General features: G+C 40.7%; 1 protein-coding gene across 13 annotated transcripts in view; it reads left to right on the top strand.

The window, feature by feature from the left end:
- Positions 1-20,295, top strand: part of KIF13A (kinesin family member 13A) — a 166,090-nt gene that overhangs the window by 128,961 nt on the left and 16,834 nt on the right. For 5 of the 13 annotated variants that reach the window (XM_069957958.1, XM_069957963.1, XM_069957967.1 and 2 more), the window contains 13 exons: positions 2,092-2,136; positions 6,376-6,475; positions 6,949-7,075; positions 7,704-7,759; positions 8,159-8,283; positions 10,762-10,938; positions 11,198-11,290; positions 11,413-11,569; positions 12,098-12,171; positions 12,566-12,628; positions 13,533-13,644; positions 13,797-13,948; positions 15,969-16,073. In XM_069957958.1, the coding sequence (XP_069814059.1) occupies positions 2,092-2,136; positions 6,376-6,475; positions 6,949-7,075; positions 7,704-7,759; positions 8,159-8,283; positions 10,762-10,938; positions 11,198-11,290; positions 11,413-11,569; positions 12,098-12,171; positions 12,566-12,628; positions 13,533-13,644; positions 13,797-13,948; positions 15,969-16,073 (1,386 nt within the window). The remainder of the gene's footprint in view (positions 1-2,091; positions 2,137-6,375; positions 6,476-6,948; positions 7,076-7,703; positions 7,760-8,158; positions 8,284-10,761; positions 10,939-11,197; positions 11,291-11,412; positions 11,570-12,097; positions 12,172-12,565; positions 12,629-13,532; positions 13,645-13,796; positions 13,949-15,968; positions 16,074-20,295) is intronic. The other 8 variants (XM_069957959.1, XM_069957964.1, XM_069957965.1 and 5 more) reach the window with 6 other exon arrangements.

A 20,295-nucleotide genomic window follows, 5' to 3' on the forward strand; every position in this document is an offset into this window, starting at 1 on the left:
AAGCGGGACCCGGGAGGATCAGGGGAGTATAGGGGGCTGTATAGGGGGCTGTAGCGGGGGGTCGGGAGCCTGTCACCCCGGCACAGGGGGTGACAGGTTCCCTTTAAGAATATGCTTACCAGTAGAAACTTCTCATTATGTGGACAGAGAGCAGATTTCTAGGAATTCTCTATCCCATGATAACATTTATAAAACAAAAACAAAACAAATGCCACAAGTATATTTTAAACCAAAGCTATACATACTTGTATCCAGGTTGACGGACACATAGAACTGTGACACTCTGTACTGGCTGGGATGCCCTGCATTTGGTCTCTCTTTTCTTTTTCTTTTTTTTCTTTTTTTTTACCAACCAGCACAAGACTAAAAATCTGCCTTCAGGAGACTGGACCTGGATTTCAAGTAAATATAACTTTGTTTTAAAGCATGATTAAAAAAAAAAAATAAAGTAAATTGCAAACTTGCTTTATATCACATCTTTTGATTTAGATTTTGAAATTTCTAATGAGAGTGGCCATTTAAAACAAAGCAGAAAAGCAGTTGCTTACATAGTGCTTGCACCTGCAAGATGTGATATACTCTTTTTAAAATGGAAATAGAAAAGAAACTGCTGGGCTCATTGTTCTGTGCAGGTTAGGGATAACCAGGGGCGGATTAAGGGTACCATGGGCCCTGGGCGGTTCAGAAATTGTGGGCCCCTCACTAATCACACCCCTCTAGCCCTGCCTTCATCCCAATAACCACGCCCCAACTAACCCTGCCCAGGATTTTCTGTGGCCATTAACCATATAAATTACCACGGAAAAGCCCTTCATAGCATCTAGAGGTCACGTAGCCTGAGGACATGGTGTATAGCCCCCTCAGGCTATGTGACCTATAAATTACAATAGAGCGTTACATGCAGTGAATTACACGAATTACAAGGGACGTTTTGCTTGTCAAAGTTGTTCGTTTTTCCTTTTCTGGCTCAGCCCATCATGAAGACTTCTCTGGCCATGACTCGTCCCCACAGGATCTGCCAGACAAACATTTTATGCTCCTTGCTCCAGCATCATCCTAATCTCCCATATGTAGTTAGTCCCAGTTTATGCCAAATAGTAGTCTGTCCCTCTGATCCCCATATAATAAATAGCCTTTTCCTTTGCTGTGTCCCCATATAGTATTAAGCAACTCTTTGTTCCCCACTCCATATAGAATAAGTCGCCTCTGTCTAGCATCCCCTCTAAATAGAATAAGCCCCCCCCCGTAGCATTCCCCATGAATAGCCTCATGTTAAAAAAAAAAAAAAAAAGTAATAAAAGTATACTCACCTGACCTGGCACATTGATTCCTCCAGACGCTCCTCTTCTCGTGGCTGCCGCCGCTGTTCCTCTTCTCCTGGCAGCCTCTTCTCCTGGCTGCCGCCACCGTTCCTCACTCCTCCGTGTCCAAGAGGTGATGTCACGGGACGCAGACGTGCCTACGCGCGGCACGTCTGCGCCTAATGGAGGAACTTTTAAAGGGGCAGAGCGACATAGGTACAGCGGCGGCAGCAGCATTATAATGGGGGCAATCTCTCTGGGTCCCGGTCGGTTACCCAGATTGCCCTCATTATAATCCGCCCCTGGGGATAACTAAGAATACGGACTGTATCTGAAAAAAGTGGTCGTCTGCCTAAGAAGTTGGTCTGTGTTTTCCATATGGCTTGTTAAAGATCACTATATAAAGTATTAACCTGCACCAAATGCTGAGCCCAGCAGTTTCTTTCTGGATATACTATGCACAGTTGGAGTAAGGACTTGTGCGTATCAGGTGTGAGGAGGTGGGGAGCGGGCTACACCCTTCTTTTATTTTTTTTAAACTAGGCCGAGTGTTGTATAAAAAGCAAAGATATCACATCTTCTATTTCCAGTTTATTAATAAAATGTTTTGTGTATCTGTACTATTGGAATTTGCATTGGACAGCTAGACTGTGTGAGTTTCCTTTCATTCTATGTAGTTTAGCACTGTGTATGTAACATTGTGTTCTGGTACTTACTGCTCCTAGTGCTTTGTTACTTTGTCATGAAAGCAATGCATGTCCTGTTTACATCATGTATTCTCTCCTACCAGAAAGATGATGATGATGTTGGTGGTGATGATATGGATAGTTACCAGGTATTATTACAGAGGCTGCTTCCAATCCTGAGGCATGGGACACAGTTCTGCTCTGCACTACAACATGCAAAGAGGGGGAGGAGATCTTGTGGAGCGTGGGAAAATATATTTTGGGAAGAGGGTGGGCAAGGCTTATTAAGCTGGGATAGGGAAGCTTTAAACAAATCACTCCCTATTACCATCACTGAACCATCACCTAAAATGCTCACAGACTTGTTACCATTTATGATGCTATCTAACATACTTATGCATAGAAGGCTTTGTTTAGAGGTGGCAGTGCATTAGTAAACAACAAACATAATAATATATGCGTACTATAGACAGTAGTTCAGGTGTCGTTGGTGCTGGGTTTGCACTTCTGAAGGCACATGTAAGAAAACGCATAATGTAACATAGCAAGCACCCAGTATGTTAACTGATAAATAAATTGGCAATTGAGTGGTCTCCACAGCTCATGAACAAAGAAATTATTCAGATCCAGTTTACAGTAAAAGGTACATTCACATGTACATGTTCTGCATCAGATTTGATGTTGTAGATTTGATGCTGAAAATCAGTGTAACTAAATGACTGAACACAGCATCAAATTTGCTGCAGATCCTCTACATGTGATTGTACCTTAAAGTGATGCTGTCATCCCAGTTTTCTTGTGTGTTGTTATTGGCACTATCAGTTACAGAAAGTGTCACTAAGGCAAGGGTTTAGCTTCCCTTGAACCCCCTTTTCCTTCCTTATCATGGGGAACATAGATTACAGCAATGGACCGAGGCAGGGAGAGGGGTCTCAATGGACGCTAAGCCTTAGTGACACTTGTGGTGCCAATAACGTCGCAGAGGAAAACTGGGGTGACAGTATCACTTTAAAAGCTTCTTACTTTTATTTAGAATATTTACAAATAATTCTACTGAAACCATTCCAGACATATCAATGTGTCTGAAACACATTGCATTTGAGGTGTATGGTGCTCCACTGTCAGATGATGTAGTTGGAAGCAAAAAACACAAAAAAGGACAAGGCACTACTATAAAAGTAAATGAGTAAAGTTGGGCGCTCAACCCAATATGACATGAGAAAAGCATGTAGACCAACAAACAAAGAAGAAAGCCATGCCACACGTATAAGGGTGGCATATCCCCAGAAAAATGATGGAATAGACTGTATGCTCAAGTGAAAAAATAATAATCCAAATTTTATTGTTACACAAAAACTACAAAGTGCAAGACATACATAGTAAAATCAATTAAAACCACAACATACAGAAGGTCCATGTCAAATAAACATGGTACCAGGACATACCGACATTTGTAAATATTGTGACCTCCCCCTATGGCTGAGAATATTGACTCACAACTAGAATGATGTAATGCTGTCAGAGTATGAACAATAAAGTCTATATAAATGACTATACTAAACAAAAAATGGCAAAAAGAGTAAAAAATGAGATGAGAGCCAAATAAATAAATCTTAAATCTAAATAATTGGCTCTCATCTAATTTCTTACTCCTTTTGCTATTTTTTGTTTTGTGTCCATAGAGTATAGTCATTTATATAGACTTTATTGTTCATACTCTGACAGCATTACATCATTCTAGTTGTGAGTCAATATTATCAGCCATAGGGGGGGGTCACAATATTTACATATGTTGGTATGTCCTAGTACCATGTTTATTTGACATGGACCTTCTGTATGTTGTGGTTTTAATTGATTTTACTATGTATGTCTTGCACTTTGTAGTTTTTGTGTAACAATAAAATTTGTATTATTTTTTCACTTAAACATATAGTCTATTCCATCATTTTTCTGGGGATGTGCCACCCTTATACGTGTGACATGGCTTTCTTCTTTGTTTGTTGGTCTAGATAATGTAGTTGGAAATTGGGGTCAAGTGTGATGGAAAATCACTGCCTGACCCCCTTTGTTCTGGGAGAGATAAGCCTTAATCGTCCCCTCCTCATAGAGAATACAGGAAACACTTATCCATGCTGAATGTTACTGTGTATGGGAAGGACAGGGCTGGATGGGGGAGATAACTAATGGCTGAATGATTGTTCAGATGTCAGTTAGTGTATGGCTACCTCTAGACAGAATCACAAAGTGACCAGGTGTGTATTTTTACAGAGAGGGTGCACTCTGCACCCACAGGGAGTGGACAAAGTCCAAACTCCAGCATGGAGAAAGCTGAGGAACATGAAGGAGACACAGCCATAGGGAGGGTTCCTCCGAGCTAACATAAGGCAGCACGATCCTGTTGAACATGTGTATGAGACCACACTACTGGAGTCTGCTTAGATTGGACACTGATAGAATGTCGAAGGAATGTGATAAACACCTGCCCCCTCACATCTCAGAGGGTATACTTCCTAGACACGGGAAAAGAGGAAGTGAGCACCGGGGAGCAGAAGGCATCAGTGGTATTCTGTATCATGGACAACCCTTTTCTCGGGGTTGCTTGATGATATTTCTTTTAGAGAAGGAAAAAAAAAAGAAGCGATACTCTCCTACCCAAATCCCCCACAGCTGCCATTACAGCAGTTTCCACTGCATCTCCCTTTATTCATCACATCGTTTGTGCAGGAATTTTCCTGCTGATCCGGTCCCTGGTTACTGTGGTGTCTTGCCTCAGTCAGTGACTGGCTGTGCTGGCAATTGTTGCGGAGTCTATATGTCAATAAAACCAGGAAGAAGAGGTGAGGTGTAAGGGCCCAGGGCAGCTGTAAGAGAAGAGATATTATACATATATATGTGTATGTTATCCCCAGGTAACCCCTTAAATGAGTGACAGTCAGACTGTATACGAAATACAGAATAATACAAAATAGTTTCAGTGGATTTTATCAAAATTGTTAGGATAAGGAATATCTAATGTTTTTGGCCCTCTTAGCGGAACATGCTGCTTTATCTGCCAGCAGCTTGTTATAGAGCAGAAAAGGCTGACTGATATATAGCTTTGAGAGGGAAAGAACTCTTGAAAATAATTAATGTATATTTTTGCTGTCTGTGGACTTATGAGCCCATTAGGCAGTCCTACCAAGTGATAGACAGCCTTCCAAGTATGAGGAGAGTGCATACATACAAATCACTGTCAGTCACTGTAGGACTACCCATTGGTCTCAGAAGTAAAGAGAAAGTGAAGAAATCAATCAAGTAATTAGAATAACCCCCCCAACAAAACTCTATATCAACCTCTAGCTCTATAACTGCCTAATAGGGTTGCATGTTTCCTTTAAGAATGGAAAAAGGGAAAAAATCATATAAAATAAAATTTATAAACATTTAAAAAGTCTTTAAGCAGTTTTAGGACACCAGAAACAATACATCTCTTCATAGATTGTTTCATGGTCAAACCCAAGAAGAATTAAAAAGCAGTACAGACTAGGCCAGTGCAAAACGGTCCCTGTGCTCTATCTACCATACAGAGGGTACTGCTTGGGTATATCTCTCATCAGAATCATTGACTACTGGCCTTGCCCAACGATCAGAACCCCAAGGTTGTTGCAGACTGTATTAAATATAGTTATTCTGAATAACAAACATAAAATGTATAATAATTGCAGAAAGACTCAGTATTGTGAAGGTCATTTAGTAACATGTCCACCATGGCTAATAATAATATGCTCATTCACAGTTGCACTAACATATCGCTTACTACGTAATGATGCATTGCTGCACTCCCACCAGACACCAGTAAACACAAGGCATGATGCATGATTGGGTTTAATATGCATGGAACAAGTATTCAAACATCGACCCACTGATAATCTTTCGCAAGCAGCTGTGCGCAGAACTAATGGTGGAATTGTATTAATCTGGTTTTCTTGGATACCTAAAAGAAAATAGCTGGCTATACATTACTCCAGGCTTTTGCCTTTAAACATGTTTTATGTTGTATCACAGTGAATGGCCCACATTATTTCATGCGTTACATTATGTTTCCTTCTCATTGTGGCACATCTCTGATGTATAAGCCAAATTAATATTTTTTCTGTGTGTGTGTGCAAACACAATCTCATTTTATATATATATATATATACATACTGTATATATTACTACATTATAACACATCTTGTCTTTCCCTATTTATTAGTAGTAAATAGTAAAAAGCAACATAAAGCAGTTTAATGGCGCCACCTCTCAATTCTAACTTAATTCATGTGACAGAAGGTTAAATGAAAAGTTTGAAGGCCACAATCAATGCTTTTAATGTCTATAAATATATATGTTTTATATCTTTGAAACAGGAGGAGGATTTGAATTGTGTCCGTGAGAGGTGGTCAGATGCACTGATAAAACGCAAGGAGTACCTGGATGAACATATTCAGAAAATCATCAACAAACAAGGTTTATATATTTAGAAATTATTGTTTTGTTGACGGGGTGTATAGATAGATAGGCACCAAGTGGCTCTGGTTATTTTACATGGGACCATGTTTGCCAGGTATTTCACGGCCTTTCTAGCCATCACAATTCGGCCTACAGCCTATTTCTAGTGCTATTAGTTTACACTTTTGATTTCCCTCTATGTCAGAAATATTTGCTAGAAGATAACATTGATTTGTTAATATTCTGAATCTTTATGGCACTACTAAAATTCTGTGATACCATGTTAAGTTAAGTACCACTTACCTAACTAATGTTTGTACAGGATGTTGTGGCATGCCAAAGGTGGTTGGAGGTTTGGGGCTCCATTACAGCAGTGCTTTTTCTATGACATATCAGAAAGATCACTTATATATTGGTTGCCTTTTTTTTTTTTTTTTTTTAAAGAAGTGTTGCATCGGTCCTTCTATGTATAATGAGTGTGTTGCTTGCAGAAAAGAGTGAGGATGACATTGAGAGAGAAGCACGGCTGGTCGAACAGTGGGTTGGATTAACAGAAGAGAGGAATGCAGTTCTGGTACCAGCTCCTGGAAGTGGCATTCCTGGAGCGCCAGCAAACTGGTATATGTTTGTTGTTATACTTAATGAATGTAATTATTCATCAGCTGTAATTGTTTAGTGAGCAGATTACAGAGAGCGCATCCTTCTCACATTCATTTAAATGACAGCCTATCACCTGTGCAGGATATCTGTGCTGGGAAGAGTGACACTAGACAGGAAAGTAGTTGTCAATGAAATAAACGTGGGAGGTGTGGGGGCTGGGATAGGGGAAAGACGTTACCGTCACTTGTGACAATCACGCCCACAAATAGGCACCTGTCTCCCATTAGCAGGTTTAATAACATGAATTTCACATGCTGAACATCACATCAATAACAGTATTAGTGTGTTCCGCCTCCTTGGCCATTCTCTCCCTCACTATGCAATATCATTCTTCTCACATTCAACAATACCATGACCTCTGAACCTTAGGTACTAGGTCTCCCTATCAAGTTTTAGTTCAAGGGTTATTCTTATTTTAGAAACATTCCCCTGTTCACAGATTTTTGATGTACAGTCTCCATTACAGTATGTACAATGCCATTTTTTCAAAAGCACTAAAATTGGTGGAAAAAATAATTTATTGCATATGTCATTTTATTAAAGAAATGCTTTTTACCTACCATGATTACTTTCTTCTTCTGTGTAGGACTCCCCCTGCTGGAATGGAAGCACACATTCCAGTCCTCTTCCTAGATCTTAATGGTGAGATCATTTATTCCAATGCTCCTTCCTTTACTTTTGTACTTTTTACCATTTCTCACCTGCTTTTATTTCACTAACAATAGGAAATAGGAAAGTGTTCTGTGTGTATGCCATTGCTCTTTTGATGGACAGAATAGTGTTACACGTTATGCTGTTGCATCCACTGATAAAAGAACACCCACAATGGCACAATATGATAGAATTTGTTAGGATCTGTTGCAAAATAGAAAAAATATAAAATAAATAAAAATAAGTAATAACAATAAACAATATATATTTATTTCTGATTACCTGTTACTTGTACCCCTGATGTGAATTGTTTTCTTTAAATCAAAAAAATTTTGTTTTATTACTACCGTATGTAGTTTCTTTGTGACATTTTTCTTTTCTTTTTTAAAGCTGATGACCTGAGTGCCAATGAACAGCTTGTGGGTTCACATGCGGCAGGTGTTAATTCTATATTACCAAAGGAACATGGGAGTCAGTTCTATTATCTGCCAATTATCAAGCACAGTGATGAAGAGGTAATATACATATATCACTGCCTAGTTTTTACAGTAAGATAAAGGGTATATTTTGCAGCCATAAACCCATCCATAGGCCCCAGTACCATATGCTTATTCAGTAGTGTACATTAGAGACATATATGATGGAGGTACATGTAGGGGAATCCTTCTGGCACTGCAATCATATATACATCATATATTAGCGAGAAATTGGCAGGTGTGATGGAGAACAATATTATATATATATTATATAATATAATATATATATTATATAATATGTATATTTATTGTATATGTATGTGTGTGTACTCCTGGTCAGTTTTGCTTGTTCATGAAGTCCTAACAGTCCATGAGAAATGTCACTTTTTACTTAACACTTTTCAACACAATCATTCTTAGCAGGTGTTTCCTCTTTAGCCAGGTTATGGCAACTGTATATGGAAATAATTGGTTGGGTCATTGATTGATTGATTTATTTTTTTACACTTGTATAATAGTGCCTTCTACTTCATTTGAGTTCAGCTGCATCCATATGTTTCATTTCTGTAGCTGGGTATTGTGACCAGCACTCAGACCACCAGAAATTTGTGTATCAGGAAGTAGTCTGTACTGTTAAACTGACTTTCTGTGCTCTACTGCAGTGCAAGTTGTGAGGCGGGCCTTCCCAGTGAGGCGCCCCCTAGTTGTTGGTGAGGCACAGCTGTGGAGCCAGTTTTCAAAAAGTAACTATGATCTGCACAGTTCTTTTGCTTTTGGCAAAAATCTCTATTTTAGCCACATTATTATTTTATTTTGTACTTTATTAGTTTATAGAGCTTGGGAGATGGGTGAAAGACAGCCCTAGCATTACTCTCAGCTTTTAAATGGACTTTCACCATAGATATTAAGGCCCAGGCACCCTCTTGGTCAGTCTTGTGAGGCCCAGGCATTGCCTTGGTCTGTTGGGTGAGGCTCCAATAGAAAAAGTTTGAGAAGCGCTGTTCTACTGGGTGACATAATCACCTATCAGATTCCTCCTGTCATTCTCAGACCCCTTCTCCTTTCAGCCAGCTCTATCTGTATGCTTCTTGTATCTCTATGGCATCATGATATACAGTGATAGGTGACTCCATACACTGACTAGAAGCAAAGTTTTACACTGCCCCTGAAGACATCAAATCTTGATAAAACAACTATGTTGTGTATTTAGGTCAAATCACTTTCTCCTAATGATAAGATTTCTCTAAAAATAAACTTTGAATTAGAAAACGCATCAAAACTGCAAATGATGTAAACTGGCACCAACCCAGTGGCGTAGCTACCATGAAGGCAGGGAAGGCGACTGCTATGGGGCCCCTGCAGGAAGGGGGCCCGAGGAAGCCTGCCCTGCCTTCATGGTAGGTACTGACATTGACATTCGACTACTGTACCCCCAGGGGTCCAGAGAGGAAGAGGGACCCGCCACTGCACTGTTCAGCCCCCTCACTGTAGTGCCGGGTGAGCTGGCTGAACAGAGGAGCAGGACCTGCCAGGTCCTTGTTCACAACTTAAACACGTGTGTTTAAGTTGTAAACAAGGCGCGAGAAGCGTTGAAACGCGTAAACTTTTTTATTTACTGTACCTGATGTGAAGAATTACAATAAAGACTAAGCTTTACGGGATTTGCCATTTTGGTGCTGGACTTTTCCTTTTTGTATGCTGTGACCCTGGCTCCAGTTCTTACCGTGCACCAAGGTCAATACCACAGCAGGTGAGCTGGCCTACAACAGATTGAGTCTACTCATGGTGTATACATCTGCACTAGTGTAATCACATTACAGCGTATATATGTGTGTATGTCAGTGGCGTATCTGTATATATGTTAATGGTGCCTCTGTGTGTGTGTATATGTGCGTCATTGTCTGTGTTTGGCAGTGGGGTGGGGGTAGGGGAGCGTACAGGATTTATGGGGCCATGTACTGTTTTTTGCTATGGGGCCCCATGAATCCTAGCTATGCCCCTGCACCAGCCCACTAACGCATCCAAGAATTTAACCTGATAAAACCAACTATAGGCTACTGGTTGCTGGAGTCTAAAGGCCCTATTACACAGGACGAGTATTGTGCGTCCTGTGCGATTATCAGAAGCAGTTCACCTGGCTGGACTCCAGTATTAAGGACTCAGAGTAAGTGAAGTGATAAGACTCCACCACCTCTCTCTCTGCAATGCCAATGGCAGAGTTTGGACAGGTTTAGGAAACCATATCAGTGGGGAAATGGGGATCACAAATGGCTGCAAACTTACGCATGCCACATCAGATAAAACAGGGATACATGAGGCATACACAAGAACATCTCCACTAAGTTCTATCAGTAGCAGAGGCTGCATTATATAGGCAAAAAAAAAAGTGCCGGAGTACTTGCTTAACCATACAGGTCAAGGAAACAGTGTCAGTGATTATGTTGATTTGTGCCAAAATCTTTGCTCTTAACATGACGGAAATGTTACTAATGCAACTTGGTGTTGTGTAATTTTCAGGTTTCTGCCACTGCTTCTTGGGACTCTGCAATCCATGACTCAGTGCACTTGAACAGAGTAACTCCCCAGAATGAGCGCATCTATCTCATTGTGAAGGTCACAGTACAGCTAAGTCATCCTGCAGCTATGGAGCTTGTTCTCCGAAAAAGAATTGCTGTCAATGTATACAATAAGCAGGTAACTGCAATGTCTTTTAAGAAAAGTCCACCACAAATTAATACTTTTTTCCATGTTTTTAAATAGTTTATATAGAAAGAGAAATAGTTGTGTAGTAGACAACGATCCTTCTGTGTTCTGTAAGTGAGCTGGAACATGGATGTATGGCTAAATAACTAAGACTTATTAAGCAGCTGGGTAACTGCAGGGAATTGCAGTGTTTCTGGTGACATACAAGCACTGAATATTTGTAATTTGGGAACAATTTATTTTCTTGCAGAGCTTTACACAAAGCTTAAAACGAAGAATGTCTACAAAGAATATTTTGTATGTCAGCGGAGTAAGCTATGAAATTGTGTCCAACATCCCAAAGGTGATTTCCCTAAGTGATTTTACAGTATAGCTGAAAGTGACCAGCACCAAAAGAAGAAAACCTAATAAAGAGCTTGTAGTAATAAATTCATAGAAATCCCTGACTATTCTTTTGCCTTCAAGGCAACAGAAGAGACTGAAGACAGAGAAACACTAGCTTTGATGGCAGCCCGGAGTGAGTATGAGGCAACGGCTGATGGAGAAACGTACATTGAAAAATATACACGAGGTGTGCTGCAAGTGGAGAACATCCTCAGTCTGGAGAGATTAAGGCAGGCAAGTAGGCCTATAGAGGAACAAGGAATAATGTATTGTTTTTCCTTTTTTCTTTTAATCAACCTTTTCCAATACATTTTCTTACCAAGACTATCCCGGTAATAATAACCAAATGGGCTGCTTTCCATTCTATCCCCTTCTGTTTGCAACTCATGACTGCTGGACTGTTCTCCCCCTGTTCCAAGATTGTTATATCAGGCCTTATATCATGATAAAAGTACACTTACTTTGTTAATATGAGCATACTTCTTTTTTGTACACCTATTATTGCATGGTTATTATAGTTTTGTGAATCCCTTCTTTCTTTTACTTTTCCTTGCTTACTTTGGTAAAGCAGGTTTACTTTACAGTCATTGACATTCAAGCATGATTACGTGGGATCTGGCAAAATAAAAAAATGCTCACAGGACATAACATGATATGGCATTGACCCACATTTATATTTTATAATGTAAGCTGCTCAAAAATTATTTTTTTTTGCTTTAACTTGACTTTTATACTAGCTAATATTTTAAACTCTCCTTTAAGGCAGTTACAGTGAAGGAAGCAATTTCTAACAAAACTAAGCACATCCGGAGGAGCCTGAGCACCCCTAATATGCATAATGTAAGTATGCTTATTCCATGCCCTTGAAAACACTATACCACTACTTCTACTTCTTTAAAGTGCTTTGATGTGGTTTATGACTCCAGAAAACAGTACCTATACATGGAGGTAATTTGTAAAAGTTGTACTTTGCCATCCCTTTACTTGTGTTACAATCATTTTCATCTTGTCAGATTGTAGCAGAACATAGTTAAAATAGGAGGTAAAGGGATTTTGTCCTTCCATCATTCTACACGCCTTCTGTAAATGCACATCTTCCCATGCGTGTTAATAGGGTGGCGTCTTACTGTTGTGAAGATTTGTTTTTGTAACAAAGGAAAACTGTATATGCCGTACTTATTTTTGTATACAATTTATGTATATGGTAATAAAAGTTTTTAAATGTGATTTGTAGGTTTCTTCTAGTCGTTTGGATTTGTCTGGCTGTGATGACGATGACAAGGTACTCTTTAATGGTGTAGGTACCCTGTAATGCCCCTATTAGAATCTATTAGCGCAAGGATGTCAAACTCAGGCCCTTCAGCTGTTGCAAAACTACAAGTCCCATCATGCCTGGACAGCTTTGGCTTTGGCTGTCCAGTCATGATGGGACTTGTAGTTTTAAAACAGCTGGAGGGCCTGAGTTTAACACGTCTGTATTAGCCAGTTAGGATACCCTAAAAACACAGCTGATATATATCAGATTTCATTTAATGTATATCCCCCACCTAAATGATGCCTGAATATGAACAGGTAAAAATACCCCCATAAATTCATGAAGAATAACCACATTTTATCATGTGTTAGTCCCCTTAAAGTCCAGCAATGCTAACCATTGAGCAGCTGCGCTGCCCAGCTGCTGTTTTTACAGGGGCTGTGCCACTATTAAATATCATATTTACTGTATAGTTCATAAAGCAATGCTTCCATTTATATGCGGTAACAAATTGATCCAGTGAAGTGTTTTGACATTTAGCTGCAGAGTATGGTACCACCTGGTGTTCAAAGTGTATAACAATATGCACAACCACCTAATGAGCTTAGCACTGGTAGCGCAGCCAATAAAAATGTTTCTTTCTGCCATGCTTGACCAGAATTTCTGCAGTAGGATGGCATTATAACAGAAAAGACATCCTACAGGGACTATATGTTCAGCTGCCAGAAGGGGAAGGAGGTTGGTTCTGCCCAGGGCCTGCCACAAGCAGCACCAAGACTCATGAAGGCAGTTTTAGAAACATTGCAGTTTATCTTAAGATCTTAATAACCTTACAGCACTCCTCATGAAAATGGTTCATGCATTACTGCTTTAAATGTATTAATGCACTATGGAAAACATTGTTTTGTCTTAGCTTCAGGTTTTGATTTTAGTGTGTTTTTACTAGGGTTGGCCAGAAAACCAGCTGGATGTCTCAGAATTCTCCTCTAGTTACAAAGATGTATCGGGTTATGGAAGTCAGCTCAACGAATCGCCTAGAAGAAGAGACAGCGGGGGAGGTAATATTATGTTTCACTATATATAATGTTAGCATAAGCTGCTGCATATTGCAAAGAGGGCAATGGGTATACATAGTAAAACATTACAAACATAAAAAGCGATTAGGCATAAAAAGGTTGGAGATCCAAGTGAAATGTTTTTACTTTTTCAGGTGGCCCACCCGAAAGCCCACAGGCCTTAATATCAAGTCCATTCAAGACGTTCTCTCCTCACCCACCAAAATTTTTCAAGCCATTAATGCCTGTGAGAGAAGAGCACAAAAAAAAGGTTCCTGTTGAAACCCAGCCATTGCTTAGTCAAGAGGTATATGCGGGGCAAACTTCTTATGTGTGTGCTTGTGGTTAAGTGGTTTTATACTAACCTGCTACCGGACTAAGCTTGAAGAATTTAGCTGCTGTGCATAGGTTTTTACAAAACATATGTACATAGAGGTACAGTATATTTTTGTATGTATTTTTCTGTATATCTATAGGCTATACAGAGCAACGGACGCTGTAAAACTGACAGCCGCTGGGCTGCATTTAGGACGTTCCTGCAGCCGATACCTCTGTATGGGCTGCAGGAACATTCTTTTTTTTTTAACATTGATTTGCAGGTACCGTCGGGTATTGATTTGCAGCTTCAGGAAATAATAGGCAGGTATAATATTTTAACGCTGTGTGAACAGTGGGCGGCATTGCATTGACTTCAATGCAGTGCCGCCCCTGCAGTAAGGAATGGACACTGATTCCATTGCAATCAGCGTCCGTTCTTCAAATAAAAATAGCGTAGTGTAAACATAGCCATATAAAGTAATCTGAATGGCTAACTATATAAAACACTGAGCATATTCTTGGTAATGCTCCTTACTTTTGAAAAGACTTTTTACTTGTCCTAAGGACAAGTCAAAGGTTTGATTGGTCGGGTCTGGGTGTTCAGACCCTACTACTGATATCTAAAATGAGCACAGAGTAATGGATGCTAAGTTCATTCACTCTTTATTCTCTCTGCATAGCAGGAGATGGACTGTATATGGGCCTTTCTCCTGTCTCATGGACAGAGCAGGAAGAAGCAGTGCTCAGCAACACGTTTCTGCCTGTTTGCTCTTAAAATTGGCAGGGGTCTGAAAAAACTTTTGACATGCCCCTAGGATATGTCAAATGTTTTTTCTATATGACTGGTACAGTTTAAGATGGCGTAGTCCACCGAATCAGACTTTGTCCTCAGGATAACAGTAGCTGAAAAACACATGTGTTTATGAGCTGCAGGTTGGACCTCGACTTGCAAGTCCAAGTCCTGCCTGCAGTTTGCAAGCACATTTACTAACCACAATGGCTAGCGCAGTGGGTAAGAGCTCCCACAAGATGCTGAACGGCTGTGTTCCCATATTGCGTTTCTTAGAAATCCAGTGTGGGAACACAGCCTCACTCACCCCTTTCTGCTCTTTTCCGTATGGCCTGAATTCTTCCTTTACGCTGCAACCTCTATTGATCATGTGATGTTCACTAGAATCTCCACTGCAGCTAAAGATGGACACAGCCAGGAGTTGGAAGGGAAGTCCCGACTGAGGAGCATAACCTCTGTCATTTAGACAGGTGTTCTGCTTCTCTACAGTAAACAGAAATCTGTCTAGCCCCCAGGGGTTATGTGGCAATGTTTTTACAGACCAGACAGTTCTGATACTTTTGTCTATAATATGCTTGCGGTCTGATACTGGGGTCTATAATATGCTGGGGGCCTTATACAGGAGACTGTAATATACTTGGGGGTCTGATAATGGGGGCCTGGAATTTGTCAGAATAACACGCCTAAAGTGTGATTTTTTTTTTTTTTTTTATCTGCCCATGAATGTATATAAACTGTGGACTAAACACCAATGTCATGTGGTATTCTGCATTCTAGACTTATGAATATTTGAGGTATTGCCAGGTTCATTGTTGGGCTTCTTGCCATTTAATTTGAGGTATTATTACAATGAATTTTGCAAGATACCTTCCAGCAAAGGGAACTATACTTATTCTTTGGTACTGGTGCACCTGGCTGAAGACAATATATGCAACATACTGCAAACAACGGAGTAAAAAGTTGACCCAACCCAACTTATCAAAGAAAAAGCTATTTTTTATTTTTTTTTATTTTATTTTGTTTGTCTTTCCCTAAGTAGGCATGATACATGGTTCTGAGTGTTATGCATCCCAGACACTGCATGTGTTACAATGATTGCTGTTATTTTTGCATGTTTTCATGTATTGCATTTCCATTGCACGTCTTACTCACCACCATTGTTTGCTTTACATAATGTTTTGTGGTGTTTGTGATGCGTTGTGTGTCTTAACCTTTGCAGAGCATGTCTTCACCACTGACAAATAACACTGGCACTGCTGTGCCCTCTGGACCTAATACCAACTGCATGCCAGTAGAAACCAATAATATTCATGAAGATTCCATTGTAAGTTATTATTTTAGCTCTTGGTATGCATCAACAAATGCTTTCTATACTGTTTGCAGTTACATCTTGCTTCCTATGTGTATTGGCACCAGCTATATGTCCAGTCTATTGTCTTGCCTCCATGCCAGAATTATCATGTTAGCAAACATATATCTCAAGGCCTGAAAGACGTGCTTAAACATTATTTAGCTTGATCATATTCAGCATTTCCACTCCTCACATCACGTACACATTCAGGTTACCAGTACATGAAGTTCCCTGTCTAATTTGCCCATTAAATTCACCTATCATCTGCATAATTCATACCAAACTGTCACCATTGGCAAAGAGGTGTTTATAAAAGGATACACGCACCGTCTTTCTATGCCTTTATCCTAGTTAATAAACTTTTATGCTGCATTTCCGTATCAGAAGGTGTGGCCTGTGTCTTCAGTGCCCTCTCACTGTTTGACAGACAGGGCTCAGCTTCCAGTGCCCAGCCTTGTTTCCTTTTAATTTATTTTTAATAATTAATATATATTATTACCAAAATTAACAAATTATCAACTTATTACAAAATTTCCCCTTACCAATCTCCCACCCCATTCCCCCCTTGACCCCTCCCCCCCCCCTTTCCCTTCCAACATATCATTATTTTCCTGTTGAGTCAAACCTGCAGGGCGCCATTCTTTTATTTTAACTTCTACTCCTATCAACTATATCCTACCCTCCACCCTCTATAATTTATACTAACACTTATATCCCATTCACACCCCCAGGTCGCTGGTCAGCCGCGCCCCCCCCCCCCCCCGACACCGAGAGGCGAAGAGCCATGGAGCCGGGTCAAAATCCATCCCCACCCAATGCCACCATTCTATAACACAAATAAATAAAGAGAAAATAATCTTTGCATTTACCATTTCAGCGTGTTGATTTCATCCACTCTTCTAGCTCTTTACCTCCACCAGATATACCCCTGTCAAGGGCTTCACCAGGGAAGAACAGGCTGTATTTCATTCATCCCAACTGCCCATGAACCCGGTCCCCCAGGTCCCATGAGCAGCTGGCCCCACCAGTCCAAAAGGTCCCACCGCTCACGTATAATGAACAGCAGCCACTTCCGGGCGGTCAGGCTCCTCCACTTCCAACCTCCCATCCATACAACACCTTCTCTTTTAATTACCAATCGATTGTCTTGATTTCCAGCCCTCTCACTGCCATCCTCATGACACTCCTCTTCTTCTATAAATACATTAGGTAGTTCTGAACACCCCTCTCCCCAGCCCCCGCCCCCCAGCGCAGAAGGGACGCGGACGCAGCCAGCCGACCACCCCATTCAACCACCCATTCATCTATTATAATTAAGTTCTTACAGGCGCCCCGAAAGTACCCCACAGGTTACATTTCTCTCTTCCCCTCCCCCCCCCCCCCCCCTAGTTATCATTTTTCTTTGAAGATTTGTTTTATAAAGAAGGGAAGGCAGCGAAAGGAAAAGAAAATAAATGACACAAAGTTACAACCTCCTTTATCCCCCCCCCCCCCCCCGTCCTCCCCATCCACTGGTCTTCAAACAAACTCAAAAAAAAAAAAAAACTTAACCATCCTCCAGTCAACACTCTTTACTCAAATTTACTGCCAAAACCGTTCATATATTAATACAGATCTCTCCCAATCCATCACACTAGGGGTCTCCCTAGAGATCCATCTTCGGACCATCACCAACTTGGCATAGAACAACCATCTTATTATAATATTGATATTTTCTTTAGAAGTTTTAATCGCTGATGTATCACCCAGTACTGCCAGATAACTCACTCTAGGGATACAAAATCCAATCCTCTCCTCTATTTTACCATAAACTTGAGACCAGAAATTAAAAAGCTCATTGCAGGACCATAGTAAGTGAATGAAATCCGTTCTTTCCTCCCCACATCTAGGACATTTATCATGAGTATATTTCCCAATTTTACAAAGAAACAACGGGGTGTAGTACAGACGATGCACAATGTTGTATTGAATTAACCTATGATTCCCTGCTTTTGACACTCTCCTTATATTTTTATATATCACTAACCAATCTAGTTTTTGATTTCCTCCTAACTCTTCTTCCCATTTCTTTTGGGAGCTAAACTCTATCTTTTTCTCCAGTCCAAGATTTTTATAGACTGTTGATATTTCTTTCTTTTTTATTTGTTGATCTCTTACTTTATTTATCAACCAATCCTGACCTCCGTTTTCTACCTTTGCCCATTCAATATCCGCTTCAAGTGCAGTTTTTAATCTCCCATACTGAAACCACATTGAATCAGGGATATTATATTCTCTTTTTACCTGATCCCAGTTCTTAATAGGACCTCCTCCCCATATATCCCCAAGTGAGCGAATCCCACCACACCATAACCGTCTCTGAAACTCTATTTTATTAACTTCTGGCAGTTTATTATTCCTCCATAGCGGTGAGAGACTAAGCAAGCCCTGTACCCCCCTCTCTTTCTTCAACTCTTTCCAGATAGTAACTAACCCTTTAACCATAATCCATTCCCTCCACCCTCCAGCTTCCAGATACCCAGACTCTAATTTCTGAAATATATCATATTGTCCCATTGTCGTTACTTCCCCTAAATGCTGAAAGAAATCCTCGGATCTCTGAGAGCCCAACCAATATATCTGTGATGACAAAAAATATTGCTTCATGTCCGGTATACCCATTCCCCCTTTTTCCTTTGGAGGATAAAACGATTCCAACTTCATGCGTACTCTTCTTCTACCCCATATGAGAGAGTTAAATAAGGCTCTTATTCTCCTGAAATACCCTTCTTCAATCCATACAGGTGCAACCGAAAAAATAAACAGCAACTTTGGCAGACAAACTGAACGTATAAGTACAATCCTATCTATTTTAGAGATTGGGAGCTTTGTCCAGATATCAACCTTTTTTTCCAGCTCTTCCACCACTGGCTTAATATTTCTCACATTAAATTCCTCTAATCTCCTTGAGATCTCCACTCCCAGATATTTAAAGCTCCCCTCACTCTCTAATACCTTTAATTGGGGAAAACTCAACTTCAGATGGGGGTTCAAGGGCATAAGAATAGATTTTGACCAATTAATTGCCAATCCAGATAATCTCCCAATCTCTTCCACCAAATTCATTACTTTGGGTACCCCAACCATCGGTTCCTTGATAAATAATAACAGGTCGTCTGCGTACAATGCCACCCTGTCCCCCTCACCCCTCGCCCCAAACCCAGCCAAATCAGGATCAGATCTTATCTTTATTGCCAAGGGCTCTATACTTAGGGCAAAGAGTAAGGGGGAGAGGGGACAACCTTGCCTCGTACCTCTTCCCAACAAAAATGAGTCTGACACCCTCCCCTCAATTGAAACAGAAGCAGAGGCACCATTATACAAAAGTTTCACCATACTCACAAACCTGGGGCCAATCCCAGCACATCTCATGGTCTCCCACAAATATTCCCACTCATGGTCTCCCACAAATATTCCCACTCCACCCTGTCAAAGGCCTTCACCGCGTCCAGAGACAGGATGGAGTGGGAAACGGGGTTCCTCACCAACTGAACATTCTCGTGCACCCGCCTAACATTATGCTTAAGCATCCGTCCCGGGAGAAACCCACACTGGTCCTGATTTATAATTCCGCCCAATACCTGGCCAAGCCTGTTTGCCAAAACTTTAGCAAACAGCTTGGCGTCCGTATTAATTAGGGAAATAGGTCTATAGGACTGGACGTCTAATCCATCTTTCCCCTCCTTTAGAATTAGTACGATCTCCGCCTCCCCCATCAATTTAGGCAGTTCCCCAACCTCTATTGCCTTTTCCAATACCTTGAACAGAGCTGGGATCAGGATTTCCCTGTGTTCCAGTGCCCAGCCCTGTTTCCTTTTAATTTATTTTTAATAATTAATATATATTATTACCAAAATTAACAAATTATCAACTTATTACATAATTTTTCCCTTACCAATCTCCCCCCCCATTCCCCCCTTGACCCCTCCCCCCCCCTTTCCCTTCCAACATATCATTATTTTCCTGTTGAGTCAAACCTGCAGGGCGCCATTCTTTTATTTTAACTTCTACTCCTATCAACTATATCCTACCCTCCACCCTCTATAATTTATACTAACACTTATATCCCATTCACACACCCAGGTCGCCGGTCAGCCGCGCCCCCCCCCCCCCCCCCCCCCCCCCCCCCCGACACCGAGAGGCGAAGAGCCATGGA

Source organism: Dendropsophus ebraccatus, chromosome 2, assembly GCF_027789765.1.
Source record: "Dendropsophus ebraccatus isolate aDenEbr1 chromosome 2, aDenEbr1.pat, whole genome shotgun sequence".
Lineage (NCBI taxonomy): Eukaryota > Metazoa > Chordata > Amphibia > Anura > Hylidae > Dendropsophus > Dendropsophus ebraccatus.